At 45.2% G+C, this 17,023-nt stretch overlaps 2 protein-coding genes across 2 annotated transcripts in view; one reads left to right on the forward strand and one right to left on the reverse strand.

Moving 5' to 3' along the window:
* Positions 1 to 16,130, forward strand: part of T265_12826 (hypothetical protein) — a gene marked incomplete at both ends in the record, with an annotated part of 36,726 nt that extends 20,596 nt beyond the window's left edge. The window contains 9 exons of the mRNA XM_009165787.1: positions 584 to 782; positions 2,592 to 2,761; positions 3,750 to 4,017; positions 5,036 to 5,178; positions 5,981 to 6,246; positions 7,624 to 7,848; positions 10,119 to 10,245; positions 12,690 to 12,921; positions 15,842 to 16,130. Of these exons, the coding sequence (XP_009164051.1) occupies positions 584 to 782; positions 2,592 to 2,761; positions 3,750 to 4,017; positions 5,036 to 5,178; positions 5,981 to 6,246; positions 7,624 to 7,848; positions 10,119 to 10,245; positions 12,690 to 12,921; positions 15,842 to 15,960 (1,749 nt within the window). The remainder of the gene's footprint in view (positions 1 to 583; positions 783 to 2,591; positions 2,762 to 3,749; positions 4,018 to 5,035; positions 5,179 to 5,980; positions 6,247 to 7,623; positions 7,849 to 10,118; positions 10,246 to 12,689; positions 12,922 to 15,841) is intronic.
* T265_01662 (hypothetical protein) lies at positions 6,415 to 6,648 on the reverse strand (the record flags this gene model as incomplete). The annotated part of the gene is made up of 1 exon (XM_009165728.1): positions 6,415 to 6,648. The coding sequence occupies one exon, from the start codon at positions 6,646 to 6,648 to the stop codon at positions 6,415 to 6,417; it is 234 nt and encodes a 77-aa protein (XP_009163992.1).
* Positions 16,131 to 17,023: the final 893 nt, after the last annotated feature.

Raw genomic sequence — 17,023 nt, forward strand, 5'->3', positions numbered from 1 at the left:
ATATATATATATATATATATATATATAGCGTAGGCGTCAATAACTTTCTGGAAATTCTGACGCGTTCTGGCTGCGCCATTGGCAACCGGCATTTGACCAATACTTGGTCATGATTAGCTGTTGGGTCCAGCCTTTCGACCAATCAGATCTCGGCTTTATGCCGGACCGGCAAACGTCCCGAATTCTTGGCCAGTCTTGCGTGGGATTGGCTTCTTGGCCGTAGCAGCACCCGACTGCGAGCTATAAAGTGGGATCCGTGTGGAATTCCGCCTAACAAGACCCAAATCACCACCTTCTTTGAATCAATTCAAATTAAGCTCTTTTCTGAGTATCCGGGACATGTGGTCACGAAAAAACTCACTAATATCGCTTGCCTATCATTGATTAATCAATTAATCAGACGTGGGGCAAACTGCTGTAGACGCTTATACGTCCGTTTTTATTTTTCTGCTGAAAATGACCCTAGGGTGCATAGGACAATTCTCGAAGTTTGATTCGTATCATACAGCACTTAAAGTGGAATGAGCCCTTTGCAACTGAAAAGTTCTTGAGTGATCATTTTTTATGAACATTCTTCCCACAGAGTGAGCAAACAGCTGAGGAAAAACGAATGAGTCGTCGACGCGAATTGTTCGATCAACTCGTTACCAATTCAACGAACCGACTGTCCGGTATGAAGACAGACACCGGACCTGACACAAAGGCGAAATCTACTGTGGCGTACAAAGGTGCTGGTCAAATGCCCAAGGAAGACGATATCCGACGTCTGCGTTTATTTGTTGGTAGGTCACTGGGTTGGGCATTCGTGACATTTATTTTATGCTGCTCGCATAAATTCATCTGGGCGACGTATTCGCCAACACACCGGACTTCCTCTCCTTCACATGCCGGTCAGATTGGCCTACATGGAAGACAACTTACGGGGAACTATTTCTGCTGGGCTGATTATACTTTGTCAGATTTTCAAAGCCTGTTTGGTTCGTTATGCCATGTCGAAACGTATCTGGGATAGGTGAACTCGCTGACACGCGGGTCTAGTGATACCACCAACTCATGGGTGCCTCATGTGTTTTGCCACACATTTCATTGACCGTTTCTTCAAGATAATCACAACGAGACTATTGTTGCAAGTAGTAAAAGGTATGAACGCACCGTTCGGCTAACCGGCAAGCGATCGGTACATGATGCGGTAATTCGGTGGCCAACCTTGTTACGATCGAATAGCTTCTGTCATTATCCCGTATGTGAAAGCTTGGATGGCATTCGAGCAGTTGGAGAAGAACCATGATTGCATCCATACTTTCCTTTTATTTGTTGGCCCCATTTTTGTTTCCAGGGGACTCCATACTTTATTTCCTGCTTCCAGCATCCCAAGCATTGCAAATGACGATTGTGGTCAGTATGATGAATGTACCCAACATACGTAGCAACTGGTTGTGTTCGTTCCTTACGCATGACTGCTCGCTGTTCAACCAATCGTTGATTCTTGCGGTGAATTACTAACGGTCAGGTGACTGGTCACTGACGTGGGTTTGTATTCCAGTCCCGAATTCATTTGTTGACACAAAAATTGTAGAGAAGTTCGTAGACACAGGGCTTTTCGGATTTTTTTACTGCGAAGTTCAGTGGTATTGGTGGTCGTCATGCGCTACTCGTAAGGTTGCTGAAAATTCTTCGACAGCGACCTGATGTGTAGTGTATTACAAATATACTTGTATCGCGATATCCTGACTATCGTAGCAACTGAAACATGAGACGGCCTGGTGCAGCACGTTCAGTTGCCTGGAAACATCACAAACGAGAGATTCAGCTGGGTTCTAGGTGAGTCTCTCGAAAACCCAAATTTGTTTGCATACGAGCGTATTTTGCCATTGTTGGTCGTCTCTATTTATTCAGACCCATTTCCTGACTTAGAAATGGGCCCACCCTTATGCCATGATCCGTATACACAGCACTTCTCACTACCATTGATTATTCATTCGAATCTCTACAGCGTATACAATACACCGGGAATACACAGTGGCACTTGACAACCAGGGCGAGATGGCCCAGGTGGTTAGAGCGCGAATTTACTGACCGGAAGGTCCGTGGTTCGAACCCGACCTCCGCCACTCGACTTCCCCTGTCTAGGCTTGGGCGACCTGGTAGTATCCCAGGCCTCGTGCTTTTTTTGGGTAGCATGGTAGCTAGACACCGGAAGGATGTTACAGCTGAACGACTTTACTTGACAACCAAAGGACCATGAAGAATGCCCCAACAAAAAATGAGAACAGGGAGCGGCGATTTAAATTAAGACGTTTTGATTATCCACGGAAAACCAATCAAAAAGATGTGCTGGAATAAACATTTTTGTCGAGGCAGAGCGCTTTCAGTGGAATTTGTCTAGTACTCTTGGCAAACCCCACCCAGAACAGAACATGTGCAAAACCTTAGAAAAATGTTGGCTAGGAAGCGTTACACATGACACTGGGATCATTTATGTCATATTCTGTAGGATTCTGACTGGTCCTATCGTTACGTTAAAAGCTGCCATGTTCTAGTCCACATACCGTCACCTAATTTTTTGCCCTGGCTGTGTATTGATTTTCTAGATAAAAAGTATGAAACCGTCATCTTACCAATCTTCGGGCTCCCAACTCCGTTCCACATAAGCACGATCAAGAATGTGTCCACTTCGATTGAAGCGGATTACACATATTTGCGCATCAATTTCCATCACCCGGGGGCTATAGTCGGTGCGAAAGATGTCAGTGGATTTCAGGTGAGTTCTATTGGTAACCGTCCTTGAGTCAGCACAAGAGACTATTTCTATGCCTTTTCCCATCACTCGTGAGTTGGTTCGGTGTCTCAAACATTGTCGTTTCATTCTTCAGTGGTTGGATTCCTTGTTGCGGGGCGGTATTGCTAAATCCCGAAGCAGCGTTTTGTTGGATATGAACTCATTGGTGCTATCTAGGCGGCTGCTTAGATAGAGGTTAACAAGCCGTATGGTATAGTCTACTGCTTGTCGACTTGACCCACGTATGTGTCTTGAGCAGTTCCTCAGTCACTTGTGGCGGAATTAATATGTCATTAAGCAATACTAGTCACATGCCTTTTCTGTCAATGGTTTATGCTACGCGTCTACGTTCTTCCAAATTCGATGCTGTATGTCTTCCATCTCCCAGGAAAGTATATCATTTCCGCAGATCCGTCAATAGATCACTAAAACAAAGGCTTGTAGCCACTTCAAGCCAGTCGAAAGGAAAATCTGTGGCACATACATGTTTAGTATTGCTTGCAGACGTCCATTCGCGCACTCAAGCAACAACCGGTCCGAATAAACTTCTCGGATCGGCGTGAGTATCTTGTTAGCTATGAATTGGGTAGTTCGAAAGCATTTCTTGCAGTTTCTAATGTCACTGACAACACGGATACTTCCATCATCATCATCCATCCCAATAACTAGCATCCGGAGCGTACTCTTGACCCGCTTTTTACTGAACACCAAGTCTGATGCTTTATTGTTAAGGTTCTGATTTGTTGTTCTGTCAATTCATCTCGGTTTGAAATTGTTTGGTTAATGACTCCGAATTCAATCAAGGGTGTGTGGGAAGTCTAGTCTACTTTTTGTCAATCTCTACCACGTTATTTTTGTGTATTACGGCATTCGAATTGGCTCTTGTGCACCACGCAAAAGAAGAAATCATAGGGTCCTCGTATTTCGTAGTTTTCGAGCTCCATACTTGTTTTCCGACAAATCTTTTCAGACTCCGGAAGCGATATATGTCAAAGAAATGACCTATCGTGCATCCAACTTACGGCGTCATGGTGAGGCCACCATTCCAGCTACAAATCTGAACAATACCTGTCGCATTATCAAAGAGGTCTTGAAGCGGTTCCGGTCTCGGGAGGCTGAGGAACGCGAACGTGCAGATTTGGTTGAACAAGATCAGCTGATTGTGGACCATGCCAAAGGGGCATTCCGTTTGAAGGATCTTTACATTCGACCTAATATCGCAACCAAACGAATTACTGGTAAGTCGCTGTATCCTGTACCTGTTTGGCACTTTCAACTCGTGGTTTAGATCACTTCAGTGTACATTATGTTGCACGTCTTATGTTTGGCATCAGGCCTGATGCCCGAAATCACGCCATTCCGTACAAACTGCTTGTTGATATCACCATCCTAATGCCTCCTGTCTTTTTAGAATCCAATTGACAAGGGCTTAATGACATCTCCTAACTATTTAGTCTGAATACCAAAAATGCGTATGAATAACGTACCTACGTAGGTTACATTTCTTACTTGCCATCGGCTGGCTTCGTTCAGTCGATGATGTCTTTTGGTTTACTAACAACAGCGAGAGTGGGGAAGCGGTAACTCCGCATTGGGGCGATTACTTGAGTATTTCACTCTGACGCTGTTGCATAATATAGGTAGCTCGGGTGCGTTGCTTGGTTGTTAGTCTGTTCGCCACGCTTGGCAGTTGAGTTGCAAAAGTTACATCACCAATCGGGGTAACGTCACCTTGTTGTTGTCACCTTGATTGGTGATGAAACGTTGGCAACCCAACTGTCAAGCTTGGCGAAAAGACTAGTAACCAATTCCACAATGAATCTCAATCGTTTCCTGATGAAGCGAGACAGCTGCACCAACTTGACTAGGAGAGTGTGAGCGCCATTAGCCATATCTGCTAATCTTGCTAACCAATTCTGTGTCTCGTTTCAAAGCTCCCACCTGACCGGACGAAAGTAGCCGACGCCCCTAAGCTGACTGATCACTCCGTTGATGAACGCCTTGCGGCACTCTTGTGTTTCCAATGAATTGAGTAGCATTCAGTCCCAGGTTGGTGTCACAAGCGAGCAGGTGTTCTTGTATCTGGTGATTGCGAATTATCATAACCAGGCCGACAATCGTAGTTTCCAGTTTATTGCCAGTTGTTTCTTTTAAGGAGAGGAACATTGTTTTGGGCACAAACTAGATGTGTAGGTTACTATGGTTACTGTTGCGTCATACGTCCATATTTCCGCTATCAATCGTTTCGTTTATTAGGTACTCTCCAGACGCACACTAACGGTTTCCGTTTCACCTCCATCCGTGGTGATCAGATCGATATACTGTATAACAACATCAAACACGCTTTCTATCAGCCGTGCGACGGTGAGATGATTATCTTGCTTCATTTTCATCTCAAAGTAAGTATGCTTGTTTTGAGTGGATTGATGTCAATACTTCTGTCCTCTGCTGCTTTGAGTCGTACGAGCGCTCTGTGACTTTGGTAGTGGTGCTAGGCGTATCCACACTGACACAGCGCGGCGAAATGCGGTGCTTCCTGCGTCTCGCTGCTATATATCACCTAAGTTTTCCTCTTTGTAATCGCAATAATTTAGTCATCCATTGCCTCATGGTCTAGTCTAATGTGTACTTTGCTCGTAAGATAACTTCTTCATCAATCCGGCGAACTCCTACTAGCCTTGTCGCCAGCAGTCACCAGATTTACGTAACACAACCTTTGGATGCGCATGTTACTGTCCATCCGTCGATACCACCTGTGTAAACGGTCGTATTTTTCGACACCGGCTTCACTGACCTATATGTGGTCCGTTCTAAAAGTGCACTGTTTTCACCTCGATATGTCTCGAAAGAACTTTTGTATCTCTGACATCTACTGGATTGTGGCCACTCTTCACTGGTAGAGGTGTTATTATGCACCCAAAAAGCACATCGGCTTATCCAGTTAGGAATAGGCTTTTTCTCAATCCATTTTTCCTACTGTTCACCCGATTTTGTATAGTTTATCGCGATGGGTCGTACCCCCCAGGTTTTTTGTGTGGACTTTTCGGTATGTGAGTTTACGCCTTCCCCGTCAGGCTACCTCGAGCTTCTATGTTTATATTGTGAGCAGTACCTTCCGCTCGTTTCAACGAAGTTCCATGTACTGTCATTTCCTCTACACCCACCTGTTTACTCTCCAAAACTGGTTTTTATTCCGTACAGAACGCCATTATGTATGGAAAGAAGAAACAACAAGACATTCAGTTTTACACCGAAGTCGGGGAGTTGACCACTGATTTGAGCAAAGCTCATTCCCGAATGCAGGATCGTGATGACTTGGAGGCGGAACAGCGAGAGCGTGAAATGCGTGAGCAGATCAAGACCGCATTCCGCAGTTTTGTAGATAAAGCCGAAGCTTTGGCTCGTCGTTACAATTTGGAATTCGAGACGCCTTTCCGGGATCTGGGGTTCTACGGATGCCCCCACCGGTAAGGGTTTGGTTTCTTCCAGTAGGCTCCTAAAAATTAACAGATCAGTATTTCTCACTTAATATATCTAGTTAGGTAAGTGCGAATCCATGTCGAATCGCGAACACCTCCACACCATCACAGTCTCAGGATTTCGTTTGTTCCAACGATCCTCTCACTCAAGAATCACTAAATAAGAGCCGTTGGTATTTCGCAATCATAGTGAAGCAGCTGTAGCATATTGCCAGGTGTGTGCAGTGTGGACGACTTTGCCTCGCCCGAGTGAAACCAATCGTGTAGTCCACCTGCAGAGTCGCGTATGTCCAGCAATTTCATCGGATATTCCCGTGCCTGCTGCTCCTTAAGAACAGTGGATTTTCCGCACGTGGTGGCAGCAGGAGTCCGCTGCTTCGGTAATTGCATTCCTGGCATAAAAATCCCCTTATGGTGAGAGTCAGTTACACCTCAAAGAAGCTCCTTTATAGGTTTCGAATGACCTGGATTTTTTAGTCAATATAAACATTCTAAAGTGTCGCCATTCAGAGACTCATCGCAGAGAAATTCATCGAAGAGTTTTCAGCAACCTTGTGAGTAGTTTCCTTTATGAAAATATACTTCGATATCTCGAATGTCATGTCAACTGAAACATGACGCGGTCTGTGTGCAGCACATTCAATTGTAGAATATCATAAACGAGTGATTCAGTTGAGTCTCTCGTGTAAACCAAATTGATTCGCAAATGAGTGTATTTATCGAAAACAGTCCAATTTGGGTTCAAGCAGAACATAAGGTTGACGGAAACTCGGGGACTGCGCCTACCTGAAGAGTCCAAAGTGTAAGGACGAAACCGGTCGTGGGCTGTCGAAGGGTTTTCAGCAACCTTATGGGTAATTTCCTTTATGAAAATTCTCTTTTCTTGTTTCTTGTGTGGCTACTTTGCGCCCTTCACCATTTATTCACCGGTTGGTATCCACAATCATCTTGAGGGTTGTAATATGTGGGTATATATTTCCGGGAACAGCATGTCACCCGTACTCACATCACAGCTACTAAAGAACTGGAGTGAAGTTGCTCAGAAGGTTTCCGGCCGCAGATTGCTGTGATGCGAAGTGTGTCCCCGTTAGCTTCAGATCTTCAGCGATCGTACGCACCACAATGCTTTGTGTTATTTTTTAGAAGTGTAATTCCACGTGAAATGTCACTCCCCATGTAGCATCTTGAACACGCACAAACACCGACCGAGAGTGAATCTCCTGTTACCTGATATTTCATAGTTTCTGGTCTTTTTCAACTACTCTATATGGGGAAACGCTCTATTTTGGCAGTTAGATGCCAGTATTTACCACTAGTATGTCGCTGTCGGCGATCCTGATTCGATTGTGTTTGTTCCCCGGACAGCTCCACCGTGTTCCTGATGCCCACCAGCAGTGCCCTGATCAGCGTAACTGAACTCCCACCATTTGTCGTTACTTTGGATGAGGTGGAGTTTATCATGCTTGAACGAGTCACACTCTCTATTCGCACTTTCGACATGGTATTCGTGTTCAAAGACTACACCAAGAAACCTGCGATGATCAACTCGATCCCAAGCACAGCATTAGAATTGGTCAAAGAATGGCTACTGTGAGTACACTTCCAATTGTCTCTCTCTCTTACGCATTACTACTACCAGTACCTTCATCGAGAAACCATTGTCTCGGTTATCACTTGGATTTTTCGCTATTCAGCCCCGTTTCACAGTTTTTGCAACTCATGTTACCAGTCTTTCACTGCTTTCCATATCCGAGCACTGCTAGTGCTCTTCGTGATCACGAGTGGGGAGTGAGTGACACAGACAATGAGATGGCAAACTCAGCACTTAATGACTCCTTCCTGTTGACTGCGTTATCGATTTCTGGACGTCGTACAGTAGCAGTGTCCTCAGGCCTAATTGACGATAACGCGACTTAGTTTATTGGGCTTTGTGTTTTGGTAAAATGTTGGCCTTGTGAGTATGTGATATGCAAAATATTTTAAAGCTTATTTTCTGAAATATTGTATGCCGATGGTAATAGTAGTTTTTCTGGGTGTTACGGGCACTGCCTGAATCTTGAGGCGTTCGGTAGGAAGTTACGTGGAACTGGCTTTTTGTAGCATTTCGCGTTTCTTCACTCTCATATTTGCGTAGGCATATACTCACTGTCCCTAGAAACCTGTGATATTGTGTTGCTGAACTGAAAGATTCATCAGCTAATTGTTTCGACTGTTGCTTGTGTGACGAACATCACAGACACGATGCGGGTATACGGTAACCCTCTGTATGAGTTCACCGCGTCCATTGGCATAAAACAAGACTGCCCACCCTCGTCTTTCCTCCTGCTTTGTTATTCATGTACTGCTCGAAACTCCTCTGTCTGTCGCTGAAACTTCGGGGGTCGAAATGCCCCCGGGATGTCCGTCCACAGACATTGACTATGCGGACGATATTGCCCTCCCTGTTAAGATTTTCAGAGATGCAAACCATTTTAAATAACTAAACCAACTCTGCCGCATAGTTTGACATGCACTTCATACATGCAAAGTGAAAGTGTTTCTACAAGACTTCAGCAGCGTGATCCACCTCTTTTGCGTAACCACCAGCTCAACGCTTCTTATATGGACAACAAACTTCGTTTGACTGCGCAACAAGCACTGTTATCGCTTGTGATATTCCTTTTGTTTCGGGAAGCCGAACTATACCCCCCACTTTTCGGCCATTACGACTTGTACTCAAGAGAATTTTCACGCCATCTTTTTCTCCGGACATCCGAACATGAGCAGTGTTCATATGTAAGTGTTAGCCTCTGAAAAGGATTTTCTCCCGATGTGGACTAGTTTTTGAAAAAAATGGAATGCAACTGCCTCGCTAGTCTTTAGGAATGTGCCCAGACATGTTCAAAGGCATCATCCTGGCTTGTATGCTAGTCTCTTTGTGAGAGCCCTAACATTCTCGTGCTTAATAAGAATTCATGTGCGAATCACAGGAGCCTGTTGGTTCAGTGTTAGATCGCTACACTTGTCTGGCCGTTGACAATCTGCATTACTGATATTTACATTCATGCTCAGTGCTCCTCAACGTCATTGAGTCCTTAATCTATCAGGCCACCTCATGTCAAAAGGGAGAAAATTGAAGGACCGTGAAACGCGTTTTGTTGAGCACTCAGACCGTAAGATGTGCCCCGGTTCTGTACTTTGTCCTTGGGAGGACTATTTACGCAATACGTTCAATCTACGGTTTCACCCTAATGCTGTATTTTGCTGATATATCATAAGACCGGTCACGTGACCAGTCCAAATGGTTCCGTTCGTATGTCATCTACGGAGTACCTTACGTACTGTTGATCTGACGATGGAGGTCGGCAACGGCCTTAGCTACCAGAGTACGACTGTATGTTCCAGATCAACAAGGACTTGTGGACAGTTTGGTTTTGTCTTGGTCATGTGACCCATCTTTCGACTTAGCGGGCACATCCCAACTAATAAGGTTATAAATTCATTTCTGGCCAGTCGCCCCCGCTTGTCCTCCTTCAGTACAGTAAATACCCTTGGCCTAACGCTATTTAACACCAAGCTATATAACCCCAGAAACATGATTGCGTTCCTTTTCTTCAGTCTGGATACTAGTTGAGCTCGACCGCGACGATTCATAACTCCACGCTCTTCTAGTGTACCATCAGGGCGTATATATATATATCTGCATGGGCCCTTATTGGGTTAATCTTGTTGTCCGGGTGTACCGGACATTCTGAACGACCTGCCTGTATTTTCGGATCGAAATCCCCGAACAGCTGATTAACTGTTGCGTTGCCACAATCGATCACTTGTGTGACTCAAATGATTCCCTTTTGATTTCCTCTATTGACGTATGATTTCAGGTCCTGCGACCTGTACTATGCAGAGGGGACGAAGTCACTCAATTGGCCCAAGCTCATGAAATCCATATTGGACAATCCTGAGGGCTTTATCGAGGACGGGGGCTGGTCGTTCATCTCTCCTGAAGAGGTTTGTAATAGTAGTATGAAGCACAATTTTTTCACCATTTTCTAGTCCCATTTCTTTGTAAATAGCCACATTTTCTTGAGTTAATCAGGGAGCAACCGGATGGGTCCCCTCAATTGCTTCTCCGTGTCTCTCCCTGCAACGCCTTTCATCTCCATTCGACACACACCTCGACTGATGAGAATTCAGTCGACTTCATCTTGCCAGGCGCAGTTTGTTGTTCATGGTGACCTACTTTGTGTATGATCTCAAACTAGCTCAGTTGTTGATTCGCTGGTTGGAATTCAACCCCGGCATCTCATCTACTCCTCTCCAGGCCTGCGTGACCTGACAGTATCTTAGCCCTCGTGTTTTCCGCGAATAATATATCAGCTTCTCACCGGAAAACTGTTGCAGCTGAACGGTGTATATCATCATTTATTTTGCCTTCTGATACTCCCTGGATCACATGAGTGTGGTTACGAGTTTTTAGATAATCCAGATCAACGGAACGGCGACTGATAGCTAGCGTTTCAGCTGCTGCAGTTACTAAGTTTGAAGAGACATGTGCAGTTGTGTCATTGTACGGGTAGGACTTCTGAATAAAAGGGGCAGATTGTGAGCCCATAGGATAGCTTGTCCCTCTCTGTCACCCACCCAACTATCACCCACAGTATTATGTAGTTGATTGCAAGCGATAGTTGAAACGATTAGGATAACGTTGCAACACCCCAGCACCGAGTTCCCGCTACAGATCACTGCGGATTTCACATATTTATGCCTCCTGGAAGGAATGCCAACTAGTGCTTCAAAATCATCAGACCGGTCCATCCTTCCACGGCATTAAACCGTACGGTTCAGCTGTAACACCCTTCCGGTGCATTGCTCCCATGCCACCCGAAGGAAGCACGAGAGCTGGGATACTGTCAGGTTGCCCAAGCCTAGACTGGGGAAGTCGAGAGGTAGAGGTCAGGTTCGAACCATGGACCTTCCAGTCAGTAAATGCGCGCTCTAATCACTTGAGCGATCTCATCTCCGAATGAAACTACAGTGAAATATAAGGAAAAAGTGTTTTTTTTCGCGGACGTGGACTATTCGCTGGTGGAATGCGAATCAAACACACCGCAACCTCACTTGCCACGCAACCGATACTCAATATGTGCTTCCAGTTTACTATCAACCGACGGTTTCGTCCTTTTGGGGGGCTCATCAGGTAGGCACGATCTCCGAATTTCTGTTGGACGGATCTTCTTTCGTAAAGTGACTAAATTACCAGATTGGCTTTATTCCGTTCCCAGCTCGGTTGCTGGAATAACTGCCGAGTATAACTATGAGATGTGAACTCACACGAATCTTCTTCATCTGGGTCTGACTAGCTTGTTGAGGTCTGATCTGAGTTGGACTAACTCAACTGGCTGGACGCATCGTCCCACATGCTAATGCCACCGTCAAACAACAATATAATTAGACCCAAGAACAGACTGCGGTAGTTTAGTTCCCCTTGTCGTCGATAGGTAAACTAACACTACACAACCACGAATACGGAGCCGTCCAGAAGCAATAGAGTTTTCGTGCAACCCTAGCATTGGTTTGAGGTGCACCTCTAACCTTTGTACAATTAAGTCCCTTCTTCGGAGTACCATGGCGGGCTCGTGTGTTCGCGTACCACGGCTCTACCATGCTGACCGTCTGTCTGGCTCGCCGGATTGATCCTCATAGCTTCGAGTAAAGACACATTTATCCGCTGTAATACCTTTTCGGTGCCAAGCTACCCAGCTAACCGAAGGAAGCACAAGGGCTGCTGGGTTGCTGAAGTCACGAACCTTTCGGCCAGTGTGTTCACACTTTTGACCACGTAGCCATCTCGGTTTAGATCCTTAGTGGTTGCCCGTCACGAAGAGACTGGACCTTACCGTGGTGTGGCGGTTTTTGTACCTCGGAGACCCAATGAGCTATACTGGGGCGTGTCCGCGCGACATTCACAGAGTCTCTCATACCAGGTTGGTCCATGGGTAGATGTCTGACGAACACAGTCTCCTGGCCCTCCAGGTTGGGGGCTGGAACATGTATGGCAACATGTTCCGTAAAAATGGTAATGTACTTGCATTTCCACCCGAACACCGCTGCCTTGCGGTTAGGCTTTTGAGCCAAGGGCTTTTGTTGAGGATCCTAATCGTCCTCCTGTCTAGGTGTGGGCGCCCTGGCAGTACCCCAGCTCTCGTAAAACTATGACATACACCTTATTGGTTACCCGGGGTCACACGTTCACGTTTTCGCAACGGTAGTCCTATATGTTGACAATACATATCTCTGGTTGTTTGGTTTTCATATCTAGTTTGTTGCGACCTTTGTAGCTCTTGTCCTCTTTATCGTTGCTTATAAGAATACTTGTCAAGTGTACGTGATTGGTCGCCTCATTTGCCGTTTTTCGTGCCACTTGGGATCCATATTCCAATTTACATCTGTAGGACGATGATGAAGATGAAGAGAATAGTGAAGAGGAGGACGAGAACTATGCGCCTTCTGCGAGCGAACTTTCTGGTGAGGGCGATGAGGATGCAAGTGGAGCCGACTCGAGCTCAGAAGATGACGATGATGAGGACTGGGAAGCTGAAGAAGAGTCAGATGAACCGGAAAGTCTAGACTCGGATGAGTCTGAAGGAAAGGACTGGGAGGAATTGGAAGAGGAAGCTAAGCGCGGTAAGTTGTCTACTGTGGTCACCGTCCATGCTCAACGCGAACTACCTCTACCCGCCTTGGTCTGATCTAAAACTTCCATCCTAGTCACTGAGACAGTCTGTCAGCATGTCATGTTGAGCTAAAATGTCAGATCGGCCGAATTGATTCATCAGTGACTGGTTTATCAGACCAGATCTTTGTCAGCTATGATCTGTGTGGTCATTGCACAGCAACCCTGGTTGTCACACTATTGTTCGTTGATGATGGATGGCCGGTGGAAGTCCAAGTGCTTGGGTCAATGCATTAGCTTGGGTGCTCATTTTGGTCTTAGTATTTTCTTGCTGATTATTGCTCCCAATAAATTGAGTCACTTGACATGCTTGTTGGTTCAATTGAAGCCCGAGGTTTAAACAGATCGGCCAACAATTAACAATACAACTCCCGTTCGCCATATGAGTGATTCAACAAACGCGCTCCAGACTGATGTGCCCTCTTCGTAAACGGATACTGTCTTCCCAGGGAAGTTTCACTACACACGAATTTTAAAACCATGCCTCAGTATCCGATTACTATATGAGAGTATGAAACCAACTGTCAGCGAAGCGTATCGTCGCAGTGCTGGGGTTTCAATCCCCGATCACTTTACTGTCACTTATTGGTCTCGCAGAAGCATTCAGTCTCGATTGGTAATAATCAGTCTGCCAAATAATACATGACCGTGGTTTTTACCGTTCAGAAGGCGTATCACTGAACAGTAATAACATGAAACATCGATTGTGTGTCTACAAAAACAAGGCGCTGTTTGTCATGGGCGGAAAGGGCGGATTCTGTGCGACATTTCTTAAGAGCTTGTGAATCCTAAGATGCAGACTAACCTAACACATTTTCAACTCTCAGTCCCCGACCTTTGTGATCTTAAAAAAGGGCGAAAAAGTGAACTTTCATATGTAGCACCCTTTCTGTGCATAGCTACTGCACACCTTCAAGAGTCACTACCATGCTGCCCAAGTCTAGACAGGATCAGTGCAAAAAACAGTCGCGTTCGAATCATAGTAGTAGATCAGTAGTATCGCGCCTTAACCGCTGACTAAACTGGACCTCGCGACCTTTCAGTTCAAGAGTACTACGACCGACTAACTGATAGGACTTGATAAGCTCCCTATTGAATTGCTCGCTCGCTTGGTTGCACGATGTGCAAGGCTTTTTTGAGTCGCCCTTCAAATAACTAATTACTAACACTAACTGAAATCACCCCTTTGCTCAGGCTGATTTTCAGCAGCTCACCTGAAAAGTCCGCTTGTCACAGGAGTAAATCAACGTTTCTTTGGTACATAGACTGTCGTCGTAAGTAGGCCGTTTCTTATCTTGCTCCTTTGTGATTCATTAAGCTTTACTGGAAGGTCCCGTCATGACACAGTCTGATGCCTGTTTGGCAAACGTTAACTGTCCGCATTGTTCATAAAATTTGGACCTTCGATTGACTAGCCAAGCCGGATTGTTTAAATGGTAGGCTGTTGAGATTCCTAACCGTTAATTTATACATGTAAAGAATAACTTTATCTTAATGCTGATCATCTCAAGCGTACAGATCATAAAGCCAAGTTACTTTTCACCTTACTCAAATTCCACACCTGCGCAAGGCTTAGCTCAGTACTGCGATCCACCCACTCCAATGTGACCGTTCGCTTGTGCTCTCCAAATTTCGGTCTAATTCTCCACCTTCCCTCATTAGAGGGGAGATATTTTACAGTTATGTAAACACCAAGTGTGTACACTAGTGTTCGGCGGACATTGAGCACTATTCACTGCTTACAGGATAGAAATGTGATGCATTACAGAGTTAGAGCTGACCCCGAGGTGGTTATTTGCAATCAAACAAGCTTAGGTGAACGGACTTCACCGTTGATTTGTTCAATAAACTGGACGGTTTGGTTGTAAACGTTTCGTGACCAGTCGAGGTGATGTAATCAGTGTGTTTTTTTCAAATGGAATTGCACTGATTATGCCGCCTTGAGTGGTGGCGGGACGTTTGCAAGCGAACCGATCAGTTCAGTGAACAAATCAATGACCATCCTGACGACCTAAGCTTGCCAGGATGGAGGTTGGACGCGAATCTTCGTCACAATGATGATGTATGCTCTGTACATCACAAATCAAGACATGAGTTTTCCCTAAATCTATTCAACCAACTGAAATCAGGAAGTAAGCTGAAATAGCCCGCGCTGGTTCAGTGTTTATCAAGTTCTCCGTTTTTGTTTTGATCTAATTGTTTTTATTTTTGTTTGCTTCTCGAGTCTGGCTAGCCAGTTTAGGAATGAATATTTTGAGGTCAGTTTACGGATTTCGACGACACGTATGCAAGTAGGACGTCTCATTTCCATATAACAAAGGTTGCCGAGATTTTCCAAGTAAATAATGCGATTGAAGCGACTGATCTCATCACACCTCGTCATCTGTAGTTGAAAACACCCATGAATTCCTGACTTTTTGTTGACTAAATGAGATGTGCTACTAGATGCTCAAAATTCGTTGTCCTTCTCCATTGGATACACATTCAGCAGGGGAGGCCCGTGTTCACCTGAAGAGAAAACACATTTGTAGGCGAAAAATGCAGCGGTTAAACTCAAGTGGCATTGTTCTCTAAGGGAAGGTTTTTGCGAACCAAAAATGCGAGCAATGGCTCCTCTGAAAGCCATTGCTCGGCAGTCGCTTTTCGGGATATCTCCATGGTGGGTCACCAACGAAGAGTTTCATATTTCGGTGGAAGTGGTAAACAGAAATCCTCCGACAAAGTAGTTCCTATTTGAAGCGGACAGGTGTTCGTTTCTGCTTTGCATTCGAACGTGTCTTTTTGATTGCTTCGTCATTCGCTCATCCCCACATGTGTCCTGACAGAAACGCTCGCCTGAACTTTCGATTATATTTCTTCCGCTTATTGCAGAGGATGCCAAAAACCTGCTTTTGGATGAAGATGACAGCAGCCGTCGTAAACCCTCCAAGAAACGCCATCATTCACCGGATTCGCACAAAAAATCTTCAAAAAAGCACAAGCATCGATAGTGTCTTGTCGAGTCGAAGGGAGAAGAAGCTTTTGTCCTCTGTTTTTCTCTCCTCCGGATAGGTCCAAACGAGACGGTTCATTTTATTATTATTATTACTACTACTACTATTGTACACTGTAATTTTCCAGAGTCTTACTGTGCATTTATCAATCTTTCTGCTAATGGCACACCAACTTTGTATCTATCGTCTCCTGCTGCAGCTGATTGTGTCAGATGATGCGGAACCCTTTGAGCTTACCGCGGTTGAACTGAAACTAAGGATGCTACTTTTCGGGGAACTAATCAGGTCAGTAAACTCAGATCACGGCATAGCTTAGCACCAGTATGCACCGAGCTTTTCCGGGCTGTTAATTGGCCGATCACATGTCAGGTGCTGTATGGCATGCAGTACAAACTCGAGCGGGAGAAGGGAGAACACTCACCTAACTGCGTGCGGATGATGTCTTGTTGAATGAAGCCAAATCTTATTCTAACTAGTTGCTAAGCTGCAACAGCCCTTCGGTGCCTAGCTCGACGAATAGATGAGCACTGTTAAGATCATTCGTCTTCCTAAATTTTCCAAACTTAAAACATTCACATTTTCGACCGATCCTTCAAGACAACTGCTCAATGAATTTGTGGTCATTTTTGACTCAGCACGCACAAATCCTACAGAAACGCTATGTTCCGTGCTGAAAGGGTGTGAAACGCTGTTAAGGTCACGTCTTTCATCCAGCCAATAGCGTCCTTGGATTCCGATTGACGCTCGCGGTGTTCACGGCTCCGACGTATTTTAATGCTTAGAGCTCATAAGTGCCACTTATCGGTAACGCTGTCAATGTGAGCCACACAAAAACTCATTCAAGTTAATTTGAGGACCCGTCATCAAGAGACTGTATCTTATCGTTGTGTGACGGTTCGTGTACCTCCGCTAACTATTGAGCTATACTGGGAATTTCCGCGCGACACACCCAGTCTCTCATACCGGGTTGGTCAATGATTAGAGGTCTGACAAACGGTCTTTTGGTTCTCCTGCTTGGTGGTTGGAACATGTATGGCAACATGTTCCGTAGGAATGGCAA

Source organism: Opisthorchis viverrini (genome assembly GCF_000715545.1).
Source record: "Opisthorchis viverrini unplaced genomic scaffold opera_v5_18, whole genome shotgun sequence".
Taxonomy (NCBI): domain Eukaryota; kingdom Metazoa; phylum Platyhelminthes; class Trematoda; order Opisthorchiida; family Opisthorchiidae; genus Opisthorchis; species Opisthorchis viverrini.